Below are 15,864 nucleotides of genomic sequence, written 5' to 3'. Positions count from 1 at the left end.
TTCTTACTCATCCAGGGGCCTCTTCACAGTCAGGGTGGTCATGATAGTGATGATGAGGATGTGCAGTTACTATGTGTTAAGCACTCAGCTAAATGCTTTCTGCACATTCTCTCCAACCTTAACCAGTTAATCCTGCAAGGCAGATATTTTATGCTTGAGGAAATCAGGGTTCAGAGAGATTGATGGGTTTGCCCAAGGCCACACAGCCATTTAGAAGCAGAGTCTGTATATGAACTCAGGTCTTCTGGTCTCGAAAGGTTATGACCATTCCAGTGTCATGCCACCTCCTACCACTTCAAAATGGGAAGGAAATTTTGGGTAAGTGAATAAAAACTTTCCGCAAGGTGATGGTTCTCACAACTTGAGCAAGAATCAGCATTACCCAGAGGGTTTATTAGAATACAGATGGCTGGGTCTGTATATTGATGTGGGTTTCCCAGGTGGCTCAGTAGTAAAGACCTCACCTGCCAATGCAGGAGATGTGGGTTTGATCCCTGAGTTGGGAAGATCCCCTGGAGAAGGAAATGGCAACCCACTCCAGTGTTCTTGCCTGGGAAATCCCATGGACAGAGGATTCTGGTGGGCTACAGTCCATGAGGTTGCAAAGAGTCAGAGATGACTTAGCAACTAGACAACAGCAAATATATTGAAGTATCTGAGGCAGGCGCTGCTGATCAGCATTTCTGACAAACCCAGGTGATGCTGAGGCCACCCTGGTCCAGGGACCACTCTCAGAACCACTGCCCTTTGCGAGAACAGTGAGTTGACTCTGGCTCACCTAACCCTGACCTGGCCATTCTGTTCAGTTAGGAATCTCCCAAATCTCCCCATTTCCTGGATCTGAAAAGGAAACTGAAGCAAGTGCCTTCTCCCTTCTTCCCTCTGTCTTCTTGGGAGTCTGTGCGAGGCTGCAGGGGCACAGAGGGTCCCTGGCTGAGCCCTTTGCTCTCAGGGGTGTACGGTCTCATCCACTCTCGAGTCACTGCCCCCTCTTTCTCTCTGACCCCACAGTCATTCCCAGGTCTCCCCAGCTTTCGCTCACTTGTTGATTCTCTGTGGACTGACCCTGCCTTCATCTCCGTGCTCAGGTGTGATGTATGAGCTCTATCACCTTCAGCACCCTCTCCTGATCTGCAAGGACACAGAGCTTGTCTCTGTCGCCTGAGATCCTTGTTCCTCTGGGAAGATCCACTTTCTAGCAGTTTGGTAACCTTCCCAAGTTATAGTTTAACATGGGAACATGTGTTTCAAAGGCTCGTAGGCTTTGGGACTTGGAAGAGACTTAGCTGGAAGGAGGAAAGGAAGGAAGTGAGCAGTTTTTGAGAATCTGCCATGTATCTGCACACAGCCAGGAGCTTAGTATGTGTCAGTGTTTACTCTTCACAGTAACCCTATGAGTTCAGGCCTGAGTGTGTGTGTTTTATAATCTCCATGAACAGTGGAGAAAACAGAGATTCTAGGAAGATATGATCAGACAGCTAGGAACTGAGTCACAATATGACCCCAGGTCTGTCCTTGCTCTTTCCACCACCACTGACCCATCAGTTCACATCACTGATGTTCTCTCTAACTCAGAGATGAATTTATTGAGCTGGGCCCACACACAGGGCCCAAAGGCTGACCTTCTAAGACAAGCCCTGGGTTAGTCATGCAGTGGTCAGTGCTGGGGAGCTGCCAGGCAGTGGCGGGAGGAGCTGGGGAGCAAGGCCGTTGTCCAGTGCTGAGTGAGCTGGGGAAAGGTGCCCGGGCTCCAGAAGGGTTGGCAGGAAGAGCTGCTGGGAGCAGGTGAAGGCAAACAGGATCTCAGGGGTTTCCGAGGAAGAAGCCGCCACCAGCCAGGCCCTCAGCTTAGGCCCAGCTAGTTGCTGTGCTGCTTTGAAGAGCAAGGTGCCAGCCTTCCTGGCCAGGTTGTAGGCTTGGGGAAAGGCAGCTTCGGCCTGGCACATCAAGTGCCTACTGTTGTGCCCGGCATTATGAGATATTGAGGCTACGCTTTAAAAGAAAAAAATTATTGTCTCAAAATTTATTATCTCAAATTTTATTAATACAATTTATTATCTCAAAGAGCTAACAGTTCAGGGATAGGTACAAGCTTCTAACAAAACCCAGCCAGATAAATATGGTTTTTTGAATAATTAATTAATTTGGCCACACTGGGTCTTAGTTAGGGCATGCGGAGACTTTTAGTTGAGGCATGTGGGATCTAGTTCCCTGACCAGGGATCCAACCTGGGCTCCCTGCATTGAGGGAGTGGAGTCTTAGCCACTGGGCCACCAGGGATGTCCCTATATGATTTTTAATATGGTGGCTTAGAATTTATGCATTTGACTTCCAGGGATCCTCCAAGGGGCACAGCCGCAGGGGAGCGAGGAGGGGCCCTCTCTTGATGGTTCTGCCCTTCCACACCCAGCGCTTCATGGATTCTTGGTGCACCCCATGGGGCGCACAGAGGAGGGAGTCCTGACTGCCCCTCGGTAGGTGGGTGAGGCTCCCCAGAAGTGTGGTAGTTTGTTGGACTTGGGGGAATAGATAGGAGTTCTTTATGCAGAAAAGAGGAAGAGGAGATTACTGCACTGAGTATCTTGTACCTTGATTTCGGTGTCGTAAGCGCTTTTAGCCTTAGCTGCCAGGAGCAGGGCGTGGAACGGGCCTCTCGGCCTCTTCCATCCCAATCTGAAAAGCCCCTGCTCTTTGTATGTGCGTCTTCCTGTGACAGTTCCTTTCAGAAGCATCAGAAGGTCTGAAGTGCTGGCATCTCAGGGTCTGGTGGGTGTCCTCTGCAGTTGACTCAGGCTGTCTTGGGGACAAAAGTTAAGATCGATTTCCTTTTTTCCCCTCTCTGCCAGCCATTTTTCTTCAGCTGCTATCTTCCTAGAGTCCACCATGTAATGACTGGCGGACCAGGGACAAATGAGGGAGGGGCCATCAACCATGCCTGTCATCTGTCCTTGTTAAGTCACCGAAAGAAAATGTTAGCTGTGAGTCAATGAAAAATGGAACATGAAGCCAGAGGGGGAGGACATTTAAATGCATCTCCTAATGAGTGGCGAGTGAAAAAGCAAGTTCTGGACTGGAATTCAGCAGGGTGACTTCACCCTAGGTAGCTGGGGCGAACAAGAGCTAGGAAGACACAGAGAAGGACTCTCAGAAGGATGTTAGACATCAGTTGGACAGTGGTGGCGGGGAAGGGAGAGAGCCTCAGGCTGCCAGATGGTCATCCAGCCCAGCTAGCACTGAGAGAGAGCGCGCCGAATCCTAACCACTAGATCACCAGGGATCCAGCTAGCACTGAGAAGAGCTTTGGAATGAGGGACAACCAGTCCTCCACCCCCAGCAGCCCCTCTCTGGGGTCCTCCGTGTCTGAACGCTGCTGGAGGAAAACTTAGTACAGCACCCATGGGGAGACCGCCTCTTTTGGTACAGTCCTGACTGAAGCAGGTGAAGAATCTGGCCCTCCTGCTCTCAGCCACACCCAGATGAGGCAATGGCCAGGAGCCAGATGGTGATGACTCAGGCGAGGGAAGCCCCAGCAAAGTTACTGCAAACCAGTTATGCAACCTCCTACTGTGATCAACCACCCAGCCTGCCTTCCTCACCCTCACCCAGTGGAGCATAGGCGTACTCTGTGGGGGAGGAATGATACTGAAATTATAAACTGCACAGTGACTGAGCTTTTAATAACCAGGTTGAACTGCAAGCCTGGACAACGTTGAGGGGACCCAGATAAGTTGCTGGCTCTGAGGCAATGGAGAGATCCCGGCCAAGAAGGGCTAATGCAAGTATGGGAAGAAAGCTAGTTTCGTGTTGGCCCACATAAGGGTGATTATGAAAACAAACCCACCAGACTCTTGGGTTATTTTCTTTTTTGTCTTTTAATTGAGGTGAAATTCACATAACATGGGATTAAGTATTATAATTGTGTACACTACAGTGGCATTTAGTACATTCACTAGGTTGTGCAACCATCACCTTTAGCAGGCTCCAAAGCACAAAGAATTTTCATCACTCCTTGGGGTTTTGTTTTCTAATTGGCTGCAGTGGGTCTTTGTTGCTGCATTTGGGTTTTCTCTAGTTGTGGCAAGCAGGGGCTTCTCTCTAGTTGCAGTGCATGGACTTCTCATTGTGGTGGCTTCTCTTGTTTCAGAGCACATGGTGCGCAGGCTTAGTTGTCCCACGGTACACAGAATCTTCCTAGACCAGGGATCGAACCCACATCCCCTGCATTGGCAGGTGAATTCTTTATCATTGGTCAACTAGGGAAGTCCTTTGGCACTGTTTTTATGCCCTTGTTATAGAAGTGATGTTAAGGCTCAGGAAAGTGAAGTGAGTGATCTAAGTTCATCAAGGCTGGTAGAGATCAGACTTGAACCCAGTCCTCTAATTCCCCTGGAAGGAGAGAACCTTGTTTTCAGACTTTGGTTAACAGCCTCTTAACTGACTCCCTGTCCTCTAGTCTCCCCTGCCTCCTGTAGTCTTATACATAATTAGTAGATTCATCTCTTACAGCCAGGTTTCCCATCTCAACCTCCCAGTGGGTCCTCATTAGCATCGAAATAAAGTCTGAACTCCTTTATCCACTGTAACCTTTATGTTGATGCAATCACCAAGCAACTTGTTTCTCTCCAGTGTGTGGTTGGTCCATGGGAAATGCTCTTGCATCCTCACCTGGCAACCCTGGGACTAGAGGCCGATCTGAGCACAGCCCCTCTCCTTTATCCTGTCCATCAACTGCCAACCACCTTGCATTTGCCCTTTAGACTTCTTAGGCAAGATCTAACACCAATGCCTGCTCCAAAAACTGTAAGAAATATGTATCGGGTTCTCTGAGTATTGACCCTGGAGCCCCCCCTCACTTGACTCGAGGGGAAGGACAGGAACCACCCCCCATCTATTTACCTTATTATTATTAACTAAATTATTTTATAGTCAAATAGTGGATGAATGCAGATATTAAAATGATTGATGCCAGTGTATACATGTTAATTGAAAAGATATTCATGGTGTGTTGAGAGATACCAAAAGGTAAAATCCTATATATAGTGTATAATTCTGTCTCAGAAAAATATGTATAAATAGAGCATATATATGTTTTGAACCCATGTGTACATTTGTATAAGAAAAAGTCTGAAAAGATATACTCCAAAATGTTAATAACAGTCCTCTCTAGGTGGTATAATATAGAGTGGCCTTAATTTTTTCCTTTTGCTTATTATTTGCTCAGGTTTTTTTTTTTTTTTTTTTTCTATAAAAACATGGCCTGTATAAGGAAGAGAATACCGAAGAGGAAAAAGGTTCCTGTAGTGCTTGGCTCACGCTCCTCGATGTGGCTTCTGTTACAGCTAATTGTGTGTATGCATCTGCTTTTGCTTCACCTTGGGGACATGGATGTCGTCCCGTTCATTTTGTCTTCTCCATGACAAGCTCGAGTTATTAGCCAGCTAATGAGTAGACCTAGGCCCTTCTGTCTCTAACCCCTCTTGAATGATCAGGCTGATGTAGGTCCTGATTCCAGCCCCTCAGGCACCCTCCGGGAGGTTGCCCTCTGGATCTGTGCCAGTCCTGGGTTCCCGAAGTTTCCTCCCAGGCAGTGGTGCCAATGAGTGAAAGCCGTACACAGCTTCCTTACCTGTTTCCCGCCTTCCCTAGGCCAAAGTCAGAGGGAGAAACAGCAAGTCTGTAGACCCAGAAACGCTCCTGTGGTTGTGGGTTTCTTCTCAATATTATTTCATTGCTGTAAGGTGATGTTCCATTGCCAGGGCAACCAGGAGGGCTCTGCACATAGCAGCCGCTGCCTCGACCTTAACTCTATTTTCTTCAACTCCCACTGGCTTCTGAGTTCACTTCACACTTGTGGTCACAAGAATGTAAACATTCTTCAGTTCTGCTGGGATTTTTCCTTCATCTTGTTTTGTTTCCCTTCCTAAGGTCTGGCTGCCAGGTATAGTTTCTCCTGCAAAGTACTAGCTGAAATCATTTTATTTTTACCAGCTAAGCTTGGTATCTTTTACTCTTCCTATACTGTCTTGAGGCTCAGTCAAAATAGATGAGTATGTATTTTCCATGTATGAGCCAAAATGTCAGAACTGGACATATCCAATTGGGAGAATGCTGGTTGGAACAGCTTTAACTGTTTGTTTTTCCCCTTTGCTTTATATTTTTCCCCTTGATTTTCCTTTTCCAACTCCATCATGGCAGAAACACAGGTCTCTAAACTACTGTGTAGGAGCAACTCTCTGTGACGCTGAAACTGGGCAGGACCCTGCGGGGCCCTCCTGGGAACAAAAGCCCCTCGGCGTGCCCTGTTTCTTGCTTGTAGGAAAAGGCTTTAGTCTCCCAGGCCTTGCCTGAGCTTCAAAGAGCAAACTCATGCAGTTGCTAAGTAGGAAAGAGAGGGAATGCAGAAACAAACAAACAAACAAAAGCAGTTGAAGGAGGAAAGTAATGATAATAGCTCAGTAGCAGAACAGAGTCCTGATTCCTCCTCAAGGGATATACATCATCTGATACACATCTTTGATTTGTTCTGTAGGAACCAAGACATTCATCCCCCAACCCAGGTGGAAGGTGGCAGCTACACACTGAGGAAAAGCACTGAGATCCCAGACTAGTTGGAACCACAAGGCTGATGATTGAGCCTGACATATCCTCCTCACCACCAACCAATCAGAAGAAAATCATGCACCCTACAGCCATCACCCCAAACATTGCATTTAAAAAGCCTTCCCTGAAGGGACACATAGTTTTTGAGAGGCAGGAGCCTGCTTTGTCCTCCTTTGCCTGCCAAAGCAATAAAGATATTCAAATACTTCACCAAAAACTCTGAGGGAAAAAAAACCTTTACCTGAAAGCTATGGCAGAGTTTAGGTCTTTTGAGCATGCGATGCCTGTTCTCTTTGCTTGGTGCCTGCAATTAACAATGTACTTTCCTTCACCACAACCTAGTCTCGGTAAATTGGATTTGCCGCATGGGGGATGAGCAGACCCAAGCTGGGTTCTACAGCAACACAGCCTATTTGGGGTAAGACATGAGTGAAGTCTGCCTCTCCCTGGTGAGGCTCAGTGGTCTTATTACAGAACTGAACTTACTTAGTTAGGTCCAAGCAAAGGAGTGTGAGCCGCTCATGCTCAAAAGACCTAACTCCCCCATAGATTTCAGCGAAGGGTTTTCAAAGGCAAAATTTAGGGTGAGGGATACAGGGTGTGTGACTCTTTTCTGATGGGTTGGTGATAAAGTAGCAGGGCAATGTTTCAGGAATTTCCATCATCAGCCTTCTGGTTCCAACCAGTCTGGGATCTATGTGATTGTGTTCACTGTATAGTAGTCAACATCCACGTGGGTTGGTGACTTGGTGGGGAAGGAGGGAGGAGTCTTAGTTCCTGCAGAACTGCTCAGAGATGCCTATCAGATTGCTTTGTGTATCCCTTGTGGCAGAACTGGGGCTAGGACTGGGACTAGGTATAATAGTTTTATTGCTGAACTATTATCATTACTTTCCTTGTTTAACTGCTTTCCTTTGTTTCTGCATTCCCTCTCTTTTCTACTTAGTAACTGCCTGAGTCTGCTCTTTGGACCTCAGGGAAGGCCTAGGAGACAAACCCTTTTCTACGAACAATAAAGGGGAGCCTGAAGGGGCTGTTGTACCCAGGAGTGTCCCACAGGGTTCTACTCAGATTCAGTTCCCTCTTTTCATTGATACTCCTCAACCCCAAGGGGAACAGATGTGGGACAAGACAGGGACCAAGGTTTTGGATAGAGAAGTTAACCATAAACTCAACAGAGGAACTCGATTTCAGGGGGACTCAGTGTGACAGGCAAGAGAACTAGACCCCTCAATAATAATAAAACTCACAGAGCCTCCAATTCCCTCTCATTCCATCTCTTGTCTTTAAAATATCTGTGAATCAAACTCCATTTCTGAAATTAATTCTGTAACGAAGTTGTTTTCTGAGGAGCCAAGTTTCAGCAGGCTAAACACACTAGCCTTGCCCAGCATCTGGCACTTAACTGTTGAAAGGAATTAAATCTAATTAAATAGAATCAAAGCAAATGGAATTGGCAGATGACTAACCAGCCTTTCAAATAAGGGCCACTGGCCCTTTAAATGTAACCCCGATGATGCGTGTCTAAGAGGAGGCAAGCACGGGGCTGGGGCCCCTTCCATAGTCTGTGGGGCGGGGATTCGCTCTGCTCTGTGAGCCCACTGCGGTTTCTCATAGTCGCTGCCTGTGGTCAGTAACTGGCTTTGAATCAAGTCAAAAGTGAAAGTCTCTGATGACAGCTGGATATGAGTTGGGCCTGGGTGTGAAAGAGGGTGAATAGAGGAAGCTGAGGGAAAGAGGGAGGTGGGCTCCCCTAAAGTCAGTGAAGCAAACACTGTAACTATCAGAAACACCCCTGGTGGCTCAGTCAGTACAGAATTCACCTGCAATGCAATGCAGGAGACCCGGGATTCAATTCCTGGGTCAGGAAGATCCCCTGGAGAAGGAAACTATAAACTCCACTCCAACCCGCTCCAGTGTTCTTGCCTGGGAAATCCCATAGACAGAGAAGCCTGGTGGGCTACAGTCTATGGGGTCACAAAGAATCAGACACAACTTAGTGACTAAATCAGGAATCACCTTCAGAAACATGAGATCGTTAATGACATAAAATGAGCAGTGGAACTCATGTTCCAGCCCTCTCTGGACAGATCCCTGTCCTGATAGTAGCTGAGCATAGCCAGACCCAGAGAGGTATAGACAGGCAACCTCAGGGTGTGGCCTGACCCTGCACCTGGGGCTGGAAGGGAAGCGAAGGAGGAGAGTCAGTCACTGTGCTAGGTTATGCAATTAGTTTTCATGATGAATCTGAGACGTAGACATTATTCCCATCTTATAGAAGGGGAAACTGAGGCCCAGAAGGGTAAAGCAATATAATAGAAGGGATGCCACCTTGAGGGGCATACAGAACTGGGTTCTAGTATCTTGGGTGCCATCCCCTACCACCTGCATGACTTTGGGTAACTCCTTACCTGCCCTGCCCCCACAGACTCCTCATCTGTGAACAGGAGATATTAGCGTCTACCTCGCAGAGTTGTCATGAGGATGAAACACAAAGAAAATGATGCACAGAAACGACCCTGACACGTGGGAGGCAGATTTTCCTTGAGTGTGGCTTCTCTTGCTCCTTGCCCAAAGTCAAGAAGCTGGCAGGCTACCAGGTCACAGACTCAGGTCACCTGGTAGACTCACCCTCTGGGGGGTGAAGTGGGGACTCGACTTTAGGGCACAACCCCTGTGCCTCCTCCTGGGTCTCCCTGTGCCTGCCCAGGAAGCAGCAACTAGAAGGATTCTCCTACACCTGGGGAGGAGACAGAGTGGGAGGGGTCCCACACATACCCCTCTTTCCCAACCCTGCCTACTCGCCCAGCCTTGTGACCCCTCCCTGTTAAACTCACCTTCAGGTGACATATCCTTAGTGTCCGGAGAAGCCAGTCGTGTCCTGTGAGGATCACAGAAGCCCCAGCTCAGCCTTCAGCCTGCTGACCAGTCTTGCCACTTCAACCTCTGTGTTAGTGCTCACCATTTCCCCACTGCTGGCCCAGACCCCACTCCATTTCTTGTGGAGGCAAAATGTTTGTGGCCTCCTCTGGGAAGCTTTCCATCACGCTGTTAGCTGCAAAAAAAACAAAGAAAAACCTCTGCCTCGCCCGGCTCACCTGCTCTTGTCCCTCTCAGAGCATCTGTCACCTCCTGCTCAGCATCCTGGTGGTTTGGGTGCGCCTTGTCCAGGGAACTCTGTTCCACTCTCCAGGAAGGGGGCCCCCCTTCTCCTGTTCCCTTCAGTGGTTTCTCCTGCCTCATCCTCTACCAAGGAGGTCCTGCCACTCCGGAAGGGCTCAGCAAGTTACCTCCAGTTTGCATGTGACCACCTGGATTAAGTGAGAAGGGAGGAGAAACCATTTGGTCTCCACTTTCTCAGATCTAGCTTTACCAACAATAGAGCTGATGCTTTTAGCTCTGGATCAGCTTCTCGGTTGGTTGAAACCCCACAGGGGTGAGGAGTTTGACCTAAGCAGCAGAGTAGAAGCCCTGTGAGGGCAGAAACTGTTTCTTATTTTTATTTTTAGTAAATAAAAAAATTATATAAATATTTAATATATATAAAAGACAAATGCAGAATATCTGTAAGTTATAAACCACAATAATAGACCTTGAGCCTACGAACTAATCCGTGGAGGGGAGGAGCAGGGCAGGAGAAGCTAAATTAGGGGTTTGGGATTAGCAGATACAAAATACTATATATAAAATAGATAAACAACAAAGTACTACTGTTTAGCACAAGGAACTATATATAATATTTTGTAATAAACTATAATGAAAAAGAATTTTTAAAAAGAACAAATCCAATCAGCTTTCTCCCAGCTATCCACTTGCCTTCTCACAAAAGGTAGTCTAGCATTTTGAGCCTAACATTGGCCTCCCTTTTTTGTTTTCAGTTTTAGCAAATATGCATGCATTTCTGAGCTATAGATGCTTTAATTTTTTTGATTTTGGGGGAGTAAGGTTCTATATAAATAATATCAAGCAAAATTTAATGTTTGGTGATTATGAGTTTTATCATTTTAAGCTGGATATGTACCTACCCTGCAACTCTTCAGTTCCATTCTTAGGTATGTACCCTAGGGCATTGGCTCTCAAGCTTTTTGGATTCTTTTATCCTCCTAAAAAGTATTGGAGATCCCATACCAAAGAACTTTTGTTTATGTGGGTTACATCTATCATATTTACTATTTTAGAAATTGAAACATTTAAAAATATTAACTAATTTAAAAATAAGCACAGTACATTTTTTTAATTGAAATATGGTTGATTTTCAATGTGCTGATTTCTGCTATTCAGCAAAGCAATTCAGTTATATATATATATACATTATTTTAATATTATTTTCCATTATGATTTATCACAGAATTTTGAATATAGTTCTGTGTGCTGTGCAGTAGGATTTTGTTGTTTATCCATTCTAATAGCTCACAGTTGCCAATCCCAACCTCCCGATCCATCCTTCCCCCAACCTACCCCTCCTTGGCAACCACAAGTCTGTTCTCTATGTCTGAGAGTCTGTTTCATATTTAGGTTTATTTGTGTCATATTTTAGATTCCACATATGAGTAATATCATGTGGTATTTGTCTTTCTCATTCTGACCAACTTCACTTAGTATGATAATCTCTAGTTGCATTCATGTTGCTGCAAATGGCATTTTTCCTTCTTTCTTATGGCTGAGTAGTATTCCATTGTATATATGTACCACATCTTCTTTATCCATTCATCTGTTGATGGATATTAAGGTTGTTTCCATGTCTTGGCTATTGTGAGCAGTGCTGCTGTGAACACTGAGGTGCATGTATCTTTTTGCATTAGAGTTTTGTCTGGATATAGGCCCAGGAGTGGGATTGCTGAATTATATGGTAATTCTACTTTTAACTTTCTGAGGAGCCTCCATATGGTTTTCCACAGTGGCTGCACCAAATTCCCTTTATTCCACAACCTCTCCAGCATTTGTTATTTGTAGAGTTTTTAATGATGGCCATTCTGACCAGTGTGAGGTGGTACCTCACTGTAGTTTTGATTTACATTTCTCTAATAATTAGTGATGTTGAGCAACTTTTCATGTGCCTATTGGTCATTTGTATTTCTTCTTTAGAGAAATGTCTATTTAGGTCTTTTGCCCATTTTTCAGTTGAAACCCAGTACATGTTAACACATTTTATGAAAAAGAATTATGTATACTTTATTTGTTTTTTTTTTTTTGTTTGTTGGTAGGCAATGCTATGTGGCATATAGGATCTTAATTCCCTGACCAGAGGATGAACCTGTGCCCCCGAAATGGAAGCATGGAGTTTTAACCACTGGCAAGGGAAGTCCCTATATATATTTTAAAATTTAAGGAGATGAGTAGCATTGTTTACATTTTGCAAATCTCTTTATTGACTGGCTTTAACAGAAGACTGCATCATACAAATATATAACTGGAAATGGTAGGAGCATTTCAATAGACTTTTTGGATAATTGTGTGTTTATCATACAGCCTCTGAAAAGCTCATCAGTGTGTGCCTAACAGAATGAAAGTGAAAATTATTATGAAAATAGTCTTGACCTCATGGACCCCCTAAAAGGGCTTCAGGGACCCCTATGGGTTCTTGGACCACACTTTGAGAACTGTTGCCTTTGTGAAACTTGTACATGTGCACCAGGAAGGATGTGCCAGGTTATTCATTACAGCATTGCTTGTAAAACAACAACAACAACAACAACACTGGAAACAACCCAGATATTATCCATCAGCAAGAGAATTAGTAAATGAATTATGGTTCATTCACACAATGGTCTATTTTATAGCAGTTATAATAGGGCCTTTTTTCCTATCTTTGTACATGGGAAGTTCATGTATTAATGGAGTTCTTGCATTTTGACTGAGTAGCTCATTTGACTGGTATAGACCAGAGTGTTAAATGAGGCCATGTGCAAAACAGGGATGTGAGAGATGGGCAAACAATGAACAAACCCAAAGACTGAACAAGAGGCAAAGCCAGAGTCACCTGCCTTCCCGTTGTGACTTTTGTCATGTTAAATTCTCAGGCTGAAGCCTTTCTATTTTCTGAAGCACTCGACTTCAGCCTAATGATTAAAAGCTAACTTCCTGTTTTAAAATGATGTGTAGATCATGGCAAAATAGTTTGCAAACAGTGGGAGTTAATAAACACAAACTCACGGAATTCAGCAAATTTAGAAAAGACCTTCCTTTTGGAAGTTTGAGAGCACAGGGCTAATACAAGTACATTCTGTGTTTAAAACTGAGCCTTCTTGCTAGAATAGAAACATTTCAAAGCAAAATGTTCCCACACATCTGATCTTGTTAAAAGGGAAGGAGAAACAACTTGAGAGCTTTATAGAGGCCACACAGCCCACTGAAACGAATCTCAACAACACAAAATCCTAAAGGTTGTAAGGAAGTAGACTGGGATTCCTGGAATGGAATTGTTTGCCAAAGAGCTCCCCACTCCCCCACCATCCCATCCCCCCAACACACACACACACACACACACACACACACACACGGTCTCAGTAGTGTGTACTCTTTCAGATAAGTGGTAACATTACAGTGGCCAGAGACGAATGAACTTAGAAAGTGTAGTAAAGGATACATGCTGTATTTGAGCTTCCAATGCATGCCTGTGTTAGCAGTTCTTAGTACAGGGACACCCCATGTTTTCAGAGGCCCTCTACCCAGCACACTTACTGGTCTTGAACACAGATTTTTCATATAGTAGTACTTTTAATTTTTTTTGAGATATCAAACATCAAATTTTCCCACCAGATTTTCCCATTTTGTAGTGTTCCTATGTTGCCCACCAGTTTCTTCCCTAGCTTGACTCGCAAGGAGCAGGCAGCCAGATATGGACCCACCTCAGGAGACTGGAGGTTTCTTCCCGGGTGAAGCTTGTCCAGGGGAAAGGGTTTGAGAGATTGACAGCTGAAGGTTACCTCAATATACAAGGAGTTCTCTGCCTAGTTATCCTGCCTGAAGCCTTTTAATCAATAACTCTATTATCTCTCTCACACACACACACACTCACACACACAGATTTTCCAATGAATTTTCTCATGCTTCACTCTTCAGTTCAGTTCTGTTCAGTCGCTCAGTTGTGTCCAACTCTTTGCGACCCCATGAACCACAGCACACCAGTCTTAAATAAGGCCAAAAATCATATAATTGAGGAAAAAGTCTCTAAAGGCTAGCAGCTAAAACAGACAGAACAATGAACTCAAAGAAAATAGAGACATAACAGAAAAGAGGAGGAAAAAAGATGTATTTATGGTTAATCCTCAGGAAGAGAAAATAAGTATCCATGAAAAGACTTTTCTTTTTTAAAAAGAGTCATTTGGAATACAATAAAAGCCCATGGAATTAAAAATATGATAGAGATGACAGCTCAGTAAAAGAATTGGAAGATAAAATTTAGGAACTCTCTAAGAAAGTAAACAAACAAACCCCCCCTAATTTTTTATTAAAATCTGGCATTTAAATGCACTTGCTTTATCAATCAAAAAATATTCAAGAAGCCTTGGTTTAGAAAATCAGTTTTCAGTATTTCCTCCTCCATCAACATCTGGCTTCTCTGACATGAAGGGACTAGACCCTACCTTTTCTGTGTCTCAACTTCTAAGAGTTACTTGAAAGGTAGAGATACTTACATGGATGAGTCCATAATATCAAATACTAGTTTCTGGCTAATAAGTAAAGTATTACTGACTGAGAAATAGATAAGCCAATTTTAAAAGGCCAGAAGTAGACTATGAATGTAATACTTGATAAAATTGGCATTTCAAATCAAAGGAGAAAGGAAGGGCTATTCAATGAATGATATTGAGACAGTTAAGTAAAAAAAACATTTTCCATTTGGGAAAGCCATTTAAATTATATTGCCACCTCACTCCTTAGTCCAAAATAAGTTCAAGATGAATAAAAAAACTCAATGTAAAACATGAAATAATAGTACAGGAAGGAAATTTAGGTGAATATGTTTATCATCTTAGAATGAAGGCCTAAGTATGCCATGAAATCCAGACACTGTAAAAGGAAATACTGATAAGTCTAAGTGCATAAAATTTTAAAATTTCTGTACAAGAACAAGCATATTTAAAAGGTAAAACAAACTGATGCATAATTTCAACATGAATGGTAGATGATTGGTTAGCTGTACAAAGTTGCTAGATAGATGTTAGATAGATGTACAAAGAGTTCTCACAAATTAATAAGGAGAAAAAACCACCCAAATGTATCAGTCAAGATCCAGTCAGAAAAACAGAAACCATGCCAGGTAATTCAAACAGGGAAAATTAATTCTTCTGGTTATATGAATGTTGGAGGGTCAAAAGACAATTGGGTAATAGATTCATAATTCATACCATAGAGAGCAAATACTGTTAATTTATAAAGAGCATCTACAAACCAAAAGGAAAAAGATGAACAGCTTCACAGAAAAATGGGCAAAGTATATGAAAAGAAAATTCAAAGTTAAGGAAAATAAGTGGATCTCAACACATGAAAAGATGCTTAATCTCATTCATAAGAAAATTAATAAAAATTAAAATTGTCATGAGATAGTATGCTTCACTTACCATTTTGGAAAGATCAAAAGCCATTAAAAAGAACAAGTACTGACTTAGAACCATCCAAAATAACTGAAGTGGAAAAAGCAAGCTGCAGAATGGTGTAACACTCTGTGTCCTAAAAAAAGCGAGAAAAAGAATGCATATTTACAGTATATATAATATAAGCACATATATAATAATATGAACACTATGGATAGAAGCACACATACATACATACAATAATCATCTCTGGAAGAGTAAAGATGGGAGAGTGCTAACTGTTGTTTTTGTCTCCAGGAAGGGGACCTGCAGAAAGGGGAACTTCCTTTTTATAGAATGCTCTTTATTTGTATTGTGGTAAAATACATAATACACAATTTAACATTTTAAATATTTTAGAGTGTACAGTTCAGCGACATTTAGTCCATTGCACAGCTATCACCATTTCTAGCTACAGAACATTTCCATCACCCCAACAAGGAGACCCCATACTCATTAGCAGTCTCTTCCCATTTGCCCTTTCCTCCAGACCCTAGCAACTACTACTCTGCAGGTAAGAGCATCTCTATAGATTTACCTCTTCTGGATATTTCATATAAATGGAATAAAATGACACGTGGCCTTTTGTATCTGGCTTCTTTCAGTTAGCATAACATGTCAACGTCCATCCAAATAGTAGCACATTTCAGTACTCTGTTCCTTTTTATCACTGAATGATATTCCATTG

At 43.5% G+C, this 15,864-nt stretch overlaps 1 protein-coding gene and 1 long non-coding RNA gene across 2 annotated transcripts in view; one reads left to right on the top strand and one right to left on the bottom strand.

Annotated features, from left to right (window-relative positions):
- USP3 (ubiquitin specific peptidase 3) overlaps positions 1 to 15,864 on the top strand; it is a 157,370-nt gene that overhangs the window by 25,610 nt on the left and 115,896 nt on the right. Inside the window, exon 3 of the mRNA XM_070469158.1 lies at positions 5,267 to 5,349. Coding sequence (XP_070325259.1) covers positions 5,267 to 5,349 — 83 coding nt within the window. The remainder of the gene's footprint in view (positions 1 to 5,266; positions 5,350 to 15,864) is intronic.
- Positions 3,888 to 15,270, bottom strand: LOC139035622 (uncharacterized). The gene is made up of 3 exons (XR_011488254.1): positions 15,165 to 15,270; positions 9,438 to 9,911; positions 3,888 to 4,386 (listed from the first exon to the last, which is right to left on the bottom strand). It is a non-coding gene; the product is annotated as an uncharacterized lncRNA (long non-coding RNA).

Source organism: Odocoileus virginianus, chromosome 6, assembly GCF_023699985.2.
Source record: "Odocoileus virginianus isolate 20LAN1187 ecotype Illinois chromosome 6, Ovbor_1.2, whole genome shotgun sequence".
Classification (NCBI taxonomy): Eukaryota; Metazoa; Chordata; class Mammalia; order Artiodactyla; family Cervidae; genus Odocoileus; species Odocoileus virginianus.
This window is presented reverse-complemented; position numbering and strand designations above follow the sequence as displayed.